General features: G+C 52.4%; 1 protein-coding gene across 2 annotated transcripts in view; it reads right to left on the reverse strand.

Annotated features, from left to right (window-relative positions):
- Nucleotides 1–15,715, reverse strand: part of LOC144731832 (ras association domain-containing protein 1-like) — a 47,173-nt gene that overhangs the window by 4,486 nt on the left and 26,972 nt on the right. For both annotated transcript variants that reach the window (XM_078613107.1, XM_078613108.1), the window contains exons 6-7: nucleotides 1,933–2,326; nucleotides 1,008–1,123 (exon numbers count right to left, since the gene is read on the reverse strand). In XM_078613107.1, coding sequence (XP_078469233.1) covers nucleotides 1,008–1,123; nucleotides 1,933–2,326 — 510 coding nt within the window. The remainder of the gene's footprint in view (nucleotides 1–1,007; nucleotides 1,124–1,932; nucleotides 2,327–15,715) is intronic.

A 15,715-nucleotide genomic window follows, 5' to 3' on the forward strand; every position in this document is an offset into this window, starting at 1 on the left:
TATAAATAAGTAATGCTCATCATGCATTACTTAAATTGCTAAGAGATGCACTTGGCAGCTTAGGACAAATAAAAAAAAAGAATCACCCACAAATGACCCAATCGGGAAACGTTGCACGCCAAACGCAAAACTTGGCAGGACCCAACATCTCGGTGCGTAGACTCCGGTCATCCTCGCAGCACTGGTGGCTTTTGGCTGGCCATTTACTGGTAGGAGGGTGGGGAGGGGCTGGCTGGGGAGGGGCTGGGTGGGGAGGGTGGGGCTGGCTGGGGGGTGGGAGGGGTGGGGCTGGGTGGGGAAGGGCTGGTCACCCCGTGGTGCCCTTATAAAACTCAACGTTTAACCTACTCACGCCGGCTTGTGCCCACCCTCACAGTCATGCATATTTGCGGAAAACACCATGCCACCGTTGACCCTGGCCATTGACCGAGCAACTCAACGTTCCTACCAGCTCCCTCCGCAGGAATGTGTTAAGCAAGACGGTAACCGCATCATCTCGCGCTTTCCGATAGGCTTTTGCGGCCGTCTGGAACGCTCTTCCTTCCGATATTAGGAAACTACTGGAACTATGCACTTTGAAATCGAGATTGAAAACTTATTTCTTTAGAACTGATTTTTGTTTTTAGTTTGTTCTCCTTCCCCCCCCTCGCACCTCCGATGCACATGGATGGCTACGTATGGCGCGAAAGAAGTTCAACGTACACACATACAGATCTTGGGAAGCTAAGCAGGCCGAAGCCTGGAATGCACTGGGATGGGTGACTGCCGTGCATAAAAGTTATTCGAAGCTGTGGGGCAACGGTTGGCTACGCACGGTGCGACGTACACACAGTACATACAAAACGTTACTGTTACGCGAATGTAGCTTGCGAGGACGAACGCGAGCGCGTTGCGAGAGCGCGTTGCGAGAGCGGTTTTATCCGATATTCCGCGCGCCGTGCGCGACGCTCGACTCGCCCCCCCCCAGCCCGCGTCAGCGTCAAACCGAGCCGATGGGTTCTGTGTACCAGGACGTCGCCGCTCTCGTTCTCCTTCAGCAGGAAGCTCAGGGTCGTGGAGTCGGGCCCCGCCAGGAGCTGCAGGTACAGAGGCTTCTCCCCGTCGGGCAGCTTCCTCAAGCGAACTGAAAAAGGCAACAAAGCGCACAGCCGAGAGCGAACATGGCAAAGTCCTTGCTATTCGCAGGTGACATACGTTCCAGAACACCGCAGATATGAAATCCGCAAACGTTAATACTTGAGGAGGAGAATACGTTTGAAGGAGATGCATTTTGATTAGGTCTGTCATCCTTTTGGTTTGTCTAAATAAAAGTAGTCTCAGTACTTTTTGATCAACTCTCGTATATAAAGTTTACATGTCCATGTTTAAACTAATATATTTTTATGCTCCCTAAACCTATTTTTCTCGTGAACTTTATTAGGAAGATAAACCTCATTGCACGCTTTCAGATGCGCTTCCGCGGCCGTCTGGAACGCTCTTCCTTCCGATCAGTGCGGTTTGACTACGTATGTTGCGAAAGAAGTTCAACATACATGCCTCACTACAGTACGTACAGTACTTCTTGTCGGGTTGTACAATATATTTAAAACACAACCCCGCGAATTTGAAACCGCACTACAATAAATGTGTCGAGAATACGCAAAACCGCGATTATAAAACCCGCAAACAGCGGTTTACTGATACGAGATATTCAATGCACATCCCTCACGTCTGAAGATGCTTTACAAATATTTCAGAAAGCTGCGTTCGGGTAAAAGGGACGAGTCGACTGGGGTCGCCAGGTTCATAGCTCAGTGTTGCGCTAACCACTGCGCTCACCGCTCCCCATGCGAGACAGAATCCACGCACAGTCAGGCGGTACGGGTGCCTTTGCAGAAGCAGCACAGCAAGTAGGTCCCACCCCCAATGCTCTGTGGGCCGGCGCCATCTCACCTTGCCCGCTGGCCTGAGTGCGAGCGAACAGCGCGAACTTCCGCGCGTCGTCCAGCACAGCGAAGCGACGCAGCAGCGCCCGCACGACCTCGCGCGCCGTCGTCAGGCTGCCCACGTGCAGCTGCTTGCTGCTGCCCTTGGGCAGGTAGCAGCAGGGTGTCCAGCTCGTGGCCGTGGCGAAGACGTCGTCGGCGTCATCGGCGGTGGCTGCGGTGGCTGCGGCGTCACAACCCGGGGAGGGTGGCAGTTGGGTCGGCGGAGGCGACGGGGTACGGGGCGACGAGGGATGGGCCGGAGGAGAGAAGTTGGAGGAGGGGTACCCTCCGCGGATGGACACCGGGCGGCACAGCTTGAGCTCGACGCGGATGAAGCCGGTGTAACGGCCGCTCGCATGCTGCACGCGACACCAACACGGTCACAGCGGCACACGGCTCTCAATCGACAGCATCTTGTGATGGGGGAAAAAAGAAGAATGACGGGCTTCATACCACCCTTGTTTTGGCAATAACGCAGGAGGTGTCACGATGTTCACACACCAAATAGACACACCTATTATTACAAGGCATCAAAGTCTGCATAAAGCACACATGCTTGTGGGAAGTATGTTGATGTGATGTATATGTGTTGAATGTCTTTCGCACCGTACGTAGCCAACCACGCTAATCGGAGGCGCGGGGGGAGTACAAAAACAACACGTGCACGCAAATATGCTTCTATAACGTATGCACCGTCCTTAAAACAGATTGGTCTACACCAGAAACAGCCTCCTGCATGGCCTTGTCCTATTGTTGCTTGAGAGCAAATGTCGCCAACACGTTCATGGCTGGGGTTAAACAGTGAGTACAAGTGTTAACACCTGCATTATTTCATTACCATGATACTGGAAAAAAGGGGGTCCTCCATAGATACTTTTTTTTTATTGTCAACTAGCTTTACTACTCGGCTTCGCCCGAGACTTGGATACTTGTCTTGGATTAATACACGGCCTACGCGGAGGGTGGGGGGGGATGCATGACGTCAGCGGGCACACTGAGTGACGTTGCCGCATGCAGGTGACATCACAGATGTGACGTCACCGCTCACTTACCTTGCAGAATATATCCATTATTGCGCCTCCAAAATACAAAAGTCTGTTTTAATACTTTTTGCATTGTATACAGTCTGGAAGCTACCCACATGCCAAATGTCAAGTTTGTTGCATGTGTAGTAACGCTTATGACTCGTTCACACCGGAGTTGGAGGCACACTTGTTTATTTAACACCAACGTTGTGACATACACATTTGAGGGGGTATCGGCCCCCTCACCCGTCTATCTGAGGACACACCTCTTAGCTAACCCTAGCCTGCCTCTGAGTCCTCCACTAATGGGCTAGGGGAGGCTATCTTGGCCCGACACTGGTCAGTCGGGCCCGGTACCCAGAGTCCAGACCAGCACTGGCTCTGGCTCTGGTACCACGCCACTGGCTCGAGCCTGCGCGGTCCTGATAAGGACGGCGTACCAGGGGGAGACCAGGGCTCTATCTAAGACGTCTTCCGTCTTCTCTTCTTAGCTAACACATCACTCCCGAGCCCCCCGATACATTCCCCTTTTATACTCCCCCCTCCCTGAGGGGTGGGGCCCCGGGGGATCGTAACGTCCGAATCGGCCCCCCAGGGTGCCTGGCGCGGACGTCGTAGAGGGCACCTGCCCGTGCACTCACGTAGCCCCGCCCACTGTGTTTGTTTACCATAGGCTGCCATGCATAACCGGCTCTCTCTCTAACACCCCTACATCACTCCCCCCCGCATAGCATGCAGCCGTCCCGGCTGCCAACATACAAAAATTTGACAATAAAGGTGCCTTCACCTCCTGACCGCGCGTGTGCCTCACTATTTTTGAACAATAACAGGAACCAGAACAAGAACGCAACAGCAAGATGAGAAAACAACCCGTCGCACCCCCCCCCCTTCCGAATAAATACGAATTCCGTAAAAAAACAGCCTATATACAATCAGCAGGGAACCCACCACGCACACACAACACACGGTGAACCCAACATATGTACATCCGAGGAGCGGGGAACACACCACCCACACAACACCCAATGAACACAACAGCTATGTACACATTTTCCGGCCTCACAACAGTTTGCGCATTTTAGCGCGCGTCCTTGCAGCGGGCCCCTCGCACGGGGTAACCGCGCGTGGCGGACCATCAGGTGGCAATTGTCCGTCTTGGGGTGAGCATTCATCCGACTCCGCGTGACCCTCGGTATCCGCAGGAGGGGTGATCGGGCGTGAGCCCGTCACTCCTGATGCACCTGAAGGTGGCACAGCCGGCAAGGCATTAGGTGAGAGCGACGGAGACGGACCCAGCGAGTCGGCCGACCCCCCACATGTTTGGCCACGCGCGTGTGAAGTGGAATTGTGTACCGCAGAGAAGGGTTTTAACCTCGAGGGGTGCACGAACCATCGCCGCTTCCCCCACTTGATGCGCACGCACTGCGGTCATAACACCTCCACCACTTCCACAGGGCCCCGCCACGGCCGCACCAGTTTAGAGGAGGTTGCCAGTGGCACCTGGGGGCAGTGCAGCCATGCCTTGTCCCCCGGCTTCCACTGCAGCATGTGCGCTCGACTCAATCTGAGGCGCTCATTCGCCTTCTGACGGAGGTCAGAGTTTTGCATTGCAGCATCCCGTGCCTCGGTCAATTTGTCCAGATTAAATTTAACATGGTCAGCCAGATTAGTTTTTCCCTGCGGCAAGGGAATCTGCAACTGGGCACGAACAGGCGGGTCTGATTCTCGGCCTACATGAGGTAAAAGGGAGAAAAGCCCGTAGCTGCATGGGGTGCCATCCGGTACGCCGCCAAGACCCCCTGAATTTGTAGGTCCCAATCCGTTTGCGAGTCCGAAACTTGTTGTGATAACATGGACGTGATGGTGCGATGCAACCGTTCGACCATCCCGTCAGTTTGTGGGTGATATGGGGAGGTCCAAATTTTCTTTGTGCCCAGGAGATCACAGACTTGTCTGAGTAGTTTACCGGAAAAATTTCTGCCCTGGTCGGTCAGCAGCCTCTCCGGAGCACCTTTGTCCAGGACATAACCCTGAACAAAGGCCTCCACGATGGCTGCTGCCGACTGGTTGGCCAGAGGCCAGGCCATAGGCCAGCGTGTAAAATACTCGACACCAGTCAACAAATATCTATTCCCCCTGGGGGTGGCGGGGAACGGTCCCAAAATGTCCAGAGCGACCAGCTCGTTTATCCTGGACACTTTGATCGATTGCAAGGGCGGGTTAGACTCCCGTGCCGGCGGTTTGCGTTGTGCACATTGAGGGCATGATCCCAACAAATCCCCAACATCCCTCGTCATGCCAGGCCAATAAAAATCAAGTTGCAGCAAGGCGAGAGTCTTTTGGGTCCCCAGGTGTAGGAGGCGCTCATGAGCGGCCCATACCACCCTGCCCCGCAACCCAGTAGGGACCACCAGCCGATGTCGACGCGACTTCCCGTCCCAATGCATCAGCAGACCTTGGCACATTTCCCATGCGTCAGAACCACCTCTTTTTCGCCCCGCCGCACCCCCAACGCGACGTCGCCACCCGAGGAGGGAGACATCCTCCATCTGGAGGCGCCCCCATTCAATGACGGGCAACCCCAACAGGGAATCTTTGCCCTGTTGTTCGATGGAATTAGTAACTACTGTATCGTCGTCGTTGGCGGCCGCCAAGACAGGAACCGATGTGTCCCCTGGAGGTCTGCAACGTCCAGACCCCAGGAGGCATGCACACTCGGAGGTGGTTGGCAAGCGCGACAGAGCGTCCGCGTTGGTGTGGCGAACGCCCTTACGGTATGTGGTTTGGAAATCGTAATCCTGGAGGACCTCCAACCATCGGGACAATTGTCCCGATGGTTGGAGGTCCTCCAGGATTACGATTTCCAATTGTCCCGATGGCTGTTGAACCCTCAGGGCGTACTGCAGTGCCGCATGATCTGTGCGGACGGTGAAATGCCGACCGTACAGATATGGGCGATACTGTTGGATGAAAAGGACAATTGCCAACAGTTCCCTACGGGTGACACAATATCGTTGCTCCGCTGGAGACAACACCCGACTGCCGTACGCAACCACGCGTTCCACGCCGTCAACCACCTGGGAGAGCACGCCCCCAATACCCGTGTTGCTCGCATCGGTGTCGAGCAAGAATGGTTTTGAAAAATCAGGATAAATCAGGGGAGGAGCGTTTACCAAAGCGTCCCGAAGGGAGCAAAAAGCAGCTTCCTCCTCCTGACCCCAGCAGAACCGAACCCCTTTTGATGTTAAAGCGTGTAGGGGTTTTGCTATAGTCGCAAAATTAGCGACGAAGCGTCTATAATACGACGCAAACCCAATAAAACTCCTAACCTCTCCCACTGAGGTGGGAGTCGGCCAGGAGCTTACACACTGCGTTTTGGCGGGATCGGTAGAAATACCTGAGCGCCCCATGATGTGCCCCAAATAACGCACCGACTCGCGTAACAAATGGCATTTTTGGGGCTTAAATTTCAAATTAGCAGCCCGCATCTTTAGGAAAACCGCCCGCAACCTCTGGATATGTTCCTCAAAAGTTTTGCCAAAGACAATGACGTCATCCAAATAAATCAGGCACGACTCCCATTGCAATCCAGCCAAAACCAATTCCATCAACCGCTGGAAAGTTGCCGGCGCTGAGTGTAAGCCCATCGGCAACCGGTTGAATTGAAACAGGCCGTGCGGAGTACGGAAAGCAGTTTTAGGCTTTGAATCATCGTCCAGAGGAAGCTGCCAGAATCCCGAAAGTAAGTCCAATGTGGAAAAGAATCGCGCTCCCGCCAAGGCGTCAAGCGATTCGTCCATCCGTGGGAGCGGGTATGCGTCGGCAACCGTAATTTTATTAAGGCGCCGAAAGTCAACGCAAAACCGCAACGAACCGTCCTGCTTCTTAACCAGGACGATCGGCGCTCCCCAAGGGCTGCTGGAGGGAGAAATGATGTCGGCGGCTAGCATGTCATCAACAGCCGATTTGACATGGTCCTTTTCGGCGGGACTCAACCGAAAAGGATTCTGGCGTATTGGCGCGCTGTCACCCGTATCAATATGGTGACGCAGCAGATGAGTGCAGCCCAAATCGTATTTATCCCGACTGAAAACGTCGGAAAATTCCCTCAGTAGTGTCTTAAGACGTTGGCGCTCTAAATTTGACAGGTCCGTCGATCCCGCGCAAAGCGCCTCGAGCCACCCTTCATCGCTGTCCGAATGTGGTCGCGGTGCAGGGACAGCGCCGACATGACTCGCGACGGGTTCCTCACAGGGCACCGGCGTTGCGTGAGCAAGCACGGTCCCCTGTGGGACCACCACCGTCTGCGAGCCCACATTGAGGACCGCGATGAAGGGTTCTCCTTCCCCTCTCACTATGGTCTGGGCCGGGAGTAAATTAGGTCCACTGACCCCGGCCCTAGACGGTCCCAGCAGAACCCCTTGAGCCCCAATGCCCTTAGCGAAGGGCCGCCGAAGTTTCAAAGGAATCAACATTTGCGCCCCCGGAGGAACGCGCACCGTTCTATCTACGAACGCCGGCACCGTCGCGAACGCCGTCCGGCTCGTAGCGGGGGATGGCAGAAACGCCATGCGTCGGCCCGATGGGAGCTCAATGCATCCCTGATCGATTAATATCCTAATCGGCATTTTGGCCAGGAAGTCCGTCCCCAGCAGGCACGGAACCGCCAGCGAGGAGGAAACAAAAATCGGCCCAGATAATTTAATATCCCCGACACAAATCTGGGCTCGAATTTGTCCGATGATGCCAAGTGAACCCCCATTAGCAGCAAAGAATGGCACATTAACAGGCATCAAAGGACGGCTCTGGGCAGGGAGAATTTTATAAATCAACTCCGAAATAATGGTCGCCGATGCTCCTGTATCGACCAGGATGCGCACCTCGACCCCATCGATGTGACCCACAACGGCCGACGACCCCGACGACGCGGCTACAACCCGATGGGCCAACACGGACCACTGGCTGGGTTCAATGTGAGTACCCAGAGCGGTGCGTGTTGGTGCCATGGTACGCGATATTGGCCCCCCCTTCGCTGCGGTGTTTGAGTGTGTGACGGGCGTGTGCGTGGGCCAAACATGAGGGGTGCCGCGACTCGCCGGATTATGATGGTGGAGCTTGTGACGAGGGCCGGCGTCCCGTTGAGGTGTCGTCCCGCGCTGCCGAGGAGAGCGGCACCCCGAGGCGTCGTGGCCCCGGATGCCGCAGTTGTAACAGCGTGGAAGCGCTGGTGGCGACGATGGATGTTGTAGACGGCTTGAACCGGCCCGGTCCTCCCGCACTCCCGCTCCGTGCTGCCGTCGATGGTCGATGGCGCAAACCTCTTCCGCCGGGAGGGTGGCCGCAGCGACGGCACGCCCGCTCGCCGCCTTGCTGGCCTTCCGTCGTTGAGAGGACAGGTTTGCGTGGAGGAGACGGGCCGCTTGGAGGGAGCACATCTCTGCATCGTCCTGTGCGACAATGACGATGTCTAAGTCGTCCGCCAGCAAAAGTATCTTTTCTGTCACCATGGCGTCGATACCCTCGTCGTCCATTCGTGGAAAGGCCTCCTTTGCCAGCGCCAGGAGGCTTGTGCGGTACGCCAGGGGCGACTCCTTCGTCCCCCGCTGGCGATCGTAAAAGAGTTGTCGACAGTCCGATGGTGGGCCATACACAGCAGACAGCACCTGCATCGCCTTCCGCAGCGTGGAACGCCTCTCCTTCGGCGCCGATGTTAGTGTGGCGAGGGCGTCGCTGTCGAGGAGTGCTGGCAGTGCTCGAAGAGCCTCGGCGTCTGTCCACTGTGCCATCTCCTGGTGAGCGAGGAAGCGCCGCTGGAAGCCGCCCCAGTCGCCATCCTCGCCCACAAATTCCTTGAGCGGAGGCAGTCGCTGATGTAAGGCAGCGGCTGCAGAGGACGATCGCGCTCCCTCGTCACCCTCACTCGACTCAGCGTCGGCCCGAAGCAGCGATGGCATCGCCGGTCGCAGCCGTGGTGACGTTCCGCCCGTTGGTGGTGACGCGGCAGGTACTGTACTCCCGCCGTTGGACGCGATGCTTAGAGCGGTCACGCCCTCAACAGCAGCTGCGGCGATGGCGGGAGTTTCAAAATGTTGCTCCGTTGAAATGGCGGGCAGGCGCTGTGGTCGTTGGCTGCTGTCGCCCCGTGGCGGTCCCGCAGCCCCCAGCCGCGTGATGTTGTCGAGCATGGCGGCTGCGGCGTACAGCAGCTCGGCCAGCTTCGCGTGCGCCTGCCTCAGCCCCTCCGTCGACGGCTCCCCTTCCTCCAGCTGCTGTGGCGTGGATGCACCCAGCCCCGGCTGCTCGATGGCATCTTCAGCCGTCTCGGGCTCTCCAACTGCAGCGGTGTCCTCCGCCCCTGGTACTCCGACTCGAGTCGTCCGGCGTGTATCCATGTTCGTACTTTGTTTCACTTCTGACGCCAGATGTAGTAACGCTTATGACTCGTTCACACCGGAGTTGGAGGCACACTTGTTTATTTAACACCAACGTTGTGACATACACATTTGAGGGGGTATCGGCCCCCTCACCCGTCTATCTGAGGACACACCTCTTAGCTAACCCTAGCCTGCCTCTGAGTCCTCCACTAATGGGCTAGGGGAGGCTATCTTGGCCCGACACTGGTCAGTCGGGCCCGGTACCCAGAGTCCAGACCAGCACTGGCTCTGGCTCTGGTACCACGCCACTGGCTCGAGCCTGCGCGGTCCTGATAAGGACGGCGTACCAGGGGGAGACCAGGGCTCTATCTAAGACGTCTTCTGTCTTCTCTTCTTAGCTAACACATCACTCCCGAGCCCCCCGATACATTCCCCTTTTATACTCCCCCCTCCCTGAGGGGTGGGGCCCCAGGGGATCGTAACGTCCGAATCGGCCCCCCAGGGTGCCTGGCGCGGACGTCGTAGAGGGCACCTGCCCGTGCACTCACGTAGCCCCGCCCACTGTGTTTGTTTACCATAGGCTGCCATGCATAACGGGCTCTCTCTCTAACACCCCTACACATGTCAGGAAGTATGCTTAACATTTCGAACAAACACATTTACAAATGTCCCTTTATTACAGAAAGATTAGTCGGGTCCCTTTCCTGCCTCCCGAAGATGGGAAACTCCCACCCCCCCCCCGCCAAGCAACGCCCACCAGCGTGATGCACCTGATGATGCCGATGGCATCGGCACGGCCCGCTCACCACCTCCCGTCCAGTGACACACCGTGGGAACAGAGGTGCGAGAGCTTTGTTTAATCGATAATCTGATGTTATATTTTAAAGAGCGCCTTCACTCAAGGAGCTTAACACGGTTAAAACAACAATCAAATTATTTTGATGGCAGGGGCATGCACGGGTTGAGAACCGGCACCTCCGATTAGCACGGTTGGATACGTACGGTGCAAAAGAAGTCCAACGTGCATATATAAAATACATAGTGTGACAGCAATAGAGGGGTAAACGGGTGGTCCCGAAAGGGTGGGGGAGGGGGACGAGAAGGAGTGGAGGGGCGAAGGGAGGGATAGAAGAAGGGAACAGGCGATGGAGAAGAGGTAGTGAGGCTTTGAGAGAGGTGGAGAGTTCCACTATTCGGTGGGGCAGTGAACCAAATCTCCTCCCCTTCTCGAAGTTCTGGAGCACAGTATGGGACTTGCGTCCACGGAGTTTCTGTACCCACGCCCCCACCTCCCCTATGTCGCGGTTCGAGCTCTGTATCCGGCTCCTACTGAAATATAAACACTTATTTTTTTAAAGATAGAGTAACAGATTACTTATTATAATTGCTTTTTTACCCTTTTATCTGGCAACAAAACTGACACCTTTTTTTACAAGGAGTCATGTTTGCATTGACCACAATACCTGCGGTCAATGCAAACAAAAAACACAACTCTGATAATGTATGCACTGTCCTTGAAATTGATTGGTCCACACCCGAGGCAGCTTTTCTTAGAGCCTAGTCTCACATGGTGTTGGACCAGATGACGCCAAAAGGCGCACAACTCAAGGACAATGCACCATCAGAGTATGAGAGCTCGCGGTAAGCATTTACACCATTGGAACCTCCTTTTCCAGTAGTAAAATATGATAATTGTTTTTTTTACCCTTTATCTGGCAACAAAACTGACACCTTTTTTTACAAGGAGTCATGTTTGCATTGACCACAATACCTGCAGTCGGAATGCAAAAAAAAACACAATTCTGATAATGTACGCACTGTCCTTGAAATTGATTGGTCCACACCCGAGACAGCTTTTCTTAGAGCCTAGTCTCACATGGTGTCAGTTTTGTTACTGGATAAAAGGGTAAAAAAAACAATTATCATATTTGCTACTGGCAAAGGAGGTTCCAATGGTATAGATTACTTATTCTTCTTTCATATGGCATTTTTTGGAGATTGCAACAGATTACAAAACAGGACCCTGCAGGGTGGGCTGGAAGGAACGAATAACCAAAGAATATAAACATAATGTATTATTACACTTGTTTAGCCAGGAAAGCCTCACTGAGTCTAAAGGTTTTTGTAGGGTCCTGCCAAGTGTTTGCAGTAGGGGGCAATGTTGCTACACCTAATCGGACGATACGAAGGGAGAGTTTGAGGCCTAGTTCTAGGCTTTAGGCCTAGCTGTAGGCTTTAGGCCGCTGTGAGTTAATTTTTAATTTAAATGTTTTAATTATTAATGTAAAAGCTTTAAATTTAAATGTTTCTATTTAAAAACATCAGGGAATGTAACATTGTTAAACATTAACTCCTTTTCACACACGCGGGGGTACGATACCAAGGGAGAGTTTGAGGCCTAGTTCTAGGCTTTAGGCCTAGCTGTAGGCTTGAGGCCGCTGTGAGTTAATTTTTTATTTAAATGTTTTAATTAAAAGCTATCTCAGGGAATTATAAGGGAATGTTACACTAATTCTAGATTTGAAGCTTTCGTGACTGCAAGGAATCATCTTCTTAGGTTTTTTTTCGGTAAAGTCACGTAGAAAGTAAAATAAAATAAAAACAAAAATCACGACGTTTCGGAGGCAACACAAGTCTCCGTCATCAGGTGGGACCGTCACAGCCAGATTAGCTGTATCAAGTGAGGCAATGATTCAAGATGTAATCCCTTAAAAGCGAGTTGAGGGGGGAGGGAGAGGGAGGGGGGGAGCTCATCAGACTATGGTAGCCAATGAAAGGAACGTATCGGGAGGGAGGGGGGGCGAGGCCAAAAGGGTGGGCGATGGACGTGGAAGCGCTTGTGCGCAAGCGGCCAATTACTGCACACGCCAACACAATGGAGCGATTGTGCGCAAGCGGCCAGCCACTGCACCCGCCAACACAATGGGCAGAGAGGAGGAGGGGAGGTCTAATACACATGATAGACAAAAGAACGAAAATGATGATGGGTACAAACTTAGGGGGAGCTCATCAGACTATGGTAGCCAATGAATGGAACGTATCGGGAGGGAGGGGGGGGGTGGGGGGGGGGGCGAGGCCAAAAGGGTGGGCGACGGACGTGGAAGCGCTTGTGCGCAAGCGGCCAATTACTGCACACGCCAACACAATGGAGAAAGAGGGGGAGGGGGGGTCTGATACACATGATAGACAAAAGAACGAAAATGCCCATGTTTATACCAATGCTGGCTGAACAATGAAGAGAGTACTGTTAAAATAACTGGGGATGTTAACACTCAGTAAAGTACAGTAAAATAGTGCCTGTCAGATAAGATGGTCCAAAAAATTTGTGATTAAGTCTTTTTTGCGTGGTTGATAACATCTTTCCAATGATTACTAAGTTTGTACCCATCATCACGGTTGAAATTATGTCTGTGTTTGTATATTTGTATGGCTTCGTGTACAAACCTTTGATGGTAGCCGAGAGGTTTGCAGAGAACCTTGGTCTCGGAAAAGACAATTTCATGAGAGCCCACCGAGTTGTAGCAATGATCGGCCACGGCAGAAGAATCAGTTCAGTACAGTGCATAAAATCCGTGATCTGATTCCATCTGTGAAGGATGTCGTTCCTGACTTACAGTATCCTGGAGTCTACAAATTGAGTTGCATTTGTGGTGATTGCTACATTGGAGAAACGAAACGTCATGTTTCTGATCGTGTCCGCGAGCACAAGTCAGATCTGAAACACGGCAGAACTGATTCTTCTGCCGTGGCCGATCATTGCTACAACTCGGTGGGCTCTCATGAAATTGTCTTTTCCGAGACCAAGGTTCTCTGCAAACCTCCCGGCTACCATCAAAGGTTTGTACACGAAGCCATACAAATATACAAACACAGACATAATTTCAACCGTGATGATGGGTACAAACTTAGTAATCATTGGAAAGATGTTATCAACCACGCAAAAAAGACTTAATCACAAATTTTTTGGACCATCTTATCTGACAGGCACTATTTTACTGTACTTTACCGAGTGTTAACATCCCCAGTTATTTTAACAGTACTCTCTTCATTGTTCAGCCAGCATTGGTATAAACATGGGCATTTTCGTTCTTTTGTCTATCATGTGTATCAGACCCCCCCTCCCCCTCTTTCTCCATTGTGTTGGCGTGTGCAGTAATTGGCCGCTTGCGCACAAGCGCTTCCACGTCCGTCGCCCACCCTTTTGGCCTCGCCCCCCCCCCCGCCCCCCCCCTCCCTCCCGATACGTTCCATTCATTGGCTACCATAGTCTGATGAGCTCCCCCTAAGTTTGTACCCATCATCATTTTCGTTCTTTTGTCTATCATGTGTATTAGACCTCCCCTCCTCCTCTCTGCCCATTGTGTTGGCGGGTGCAGTGGCTGGCCGCTTGCGCACAATCGTTCCATTGTGTTGGCGTGTGCAGTAATTGGCCGCTTGCGCACAAGCGCTTCCACGTCCATCGCCCACCCTTTTGGCCTCGCCCCCCCTCCCTCCCGATACGTTCCTTTCATTGGCTACCATAGTCTGATGAGCTCCCCCCCTCCCTCTCCCACCCCCCTCAACTCGCTTTTAAGGGATTACATCTTGAATCATTGCCTCACTTGATACAGCTAATCTGGCTGTGACGGTCCTACCTGATGACGGAGACTTGTGTTGCCTCCGAAACGTCGTGATTTTTGTTTTTATTTTATTTTACTTTCTACGTGACTTTACCGAAAGAAACCTAAGAAAATGTTACACTAGTTTAGCCAGGAAAGCGTCACTGAGTCTAAAGTTTTTTTAATTAAAAAGCTATCTCAGGGAATTATAAGGGAATGTTACACTTGTTTAGCCAGGAAAGCATCACTGAGTCTAAAGGTTTTTGTAGGGTCCTGCCAAGTGTTTGCAGTAGGGGGCGATGTTGCTACACGGACGGACGGACGGACGAACGATATAATCTATTGTAGGCTGGTTCACTTCGTTCCTACCAGTATTAATGTCGTGATTTGATATCCATTCGACTGCTTCAGGAGTAGCTGCGTGGATTAGTTTCGGATCGTCGTTGATTCATCTGACTGGGCGGCTGTTTACGATATGTTGCACGGTTGACAGATTACACAAGTAGCTAGACAGGCCGGCTTCTCATCTGAATGCCGACCGTGTTGTCTTCGAAGTAGGGCAGCAGAGGGCAGTACAGCAAAGTCCACTGCTCTGCTGTGATTCGATGCTCCCAAATATGTACAGGGGTGCTTCAAAAAATTGTTAACACTTATATGAGACTATAGTTTTTAATGGAAAAAGCACGGATAATAATACACTGTAACTTGTTCGCCCATCATTGTAAACACATGCCTGGAAGCACCCTGTATATCCACACTCCCCACATTCACCAACCCACAACTGGTCCTAGGCGGGACCAGATTAACCTATAGGCTCAGAAGGCTTAGGCCCTCGTATTTTGTAAGCCTTCCGTTCTACTTTGACGTAACAGCTGAGCGAGAGTAGCATGGCCATTATAATATTTTTCGCCTTTGAATTAAGATGACAGCATTTATGACTTTGCCACAGCTAAAGATAGAGGATTTTTTTTTAGTGTAGCAAGTGATTTATATTTGATGAATTTACCTTGAGTCGAATACATTTGTCATTTTTTACATAATTAAATGTGTTTGATAACTTTATCATTGTTTTGCCAATATTAATGCATACTTAGGCCCATCTCTCCTATTAGCCTTCAGGCCCTTATAGCCTATTACCGGTCCTGGTCCTAGGCCTCACCCCCTCTCCACCACCTAACACTGACCATACTCAAATAACCTGCGCAGTGTGGGGAGGCCCTCATCCAGCAGTGGATTGACAAAAGAGCCATGCAATATTGTTATTGGTGCCATATTAACCCTTTCCCATTCCGAGACGTCTACAAATTTCAGCAGGGTGGGGTGTCCCGTCCACCACTGAATCTCGGAACGCACAAGCAGTTCAGCGGTAATTTTATTTTAGAGGCGTAGCGCCGCTGTTTTTAAAGACACCACACTCACCGCAGAGAATTGTAGTGACCGCACTCTATGATAGCTGGCGTAAAACTGTGCCACACGCCCTCCCGCATGGCCTTGTGGGAGCCTTGGTACGTCTTTTGTTCCGATAATGTACACGTACACCATTGGAATGGAATTGGAAGAAAAACTGATGACGTACATGCACGTCATCGGAATGGGATTAACTCCCAATGATTAATATCTGGATTAAAATTAATCAAGTCTGTTTGGCCTATTTGACGACGGTATTCAAGATGACGTGAAAACTCGTTACAGATAAGCCATGGCGAGGAGGCTACCGTCTTCCATCCTTCACATCCTCGTAAACGTAACAT

Source organism: Lampetra planeri, chromosome 40 (genome assembly GCF_965212315.1).
Source record: "Lampetra planeri chromosome 40, kcLamPlan1.2.h2, whole genome shotgun sequence".
Classification (NCBI taxonomy): domain Eukaryota; kingdom Metazoa; phylum Chordata; class Hyperoartia; order Petromyzontiformes; family Petromyzontidae; genus Lampetra; species Lampetra planeri.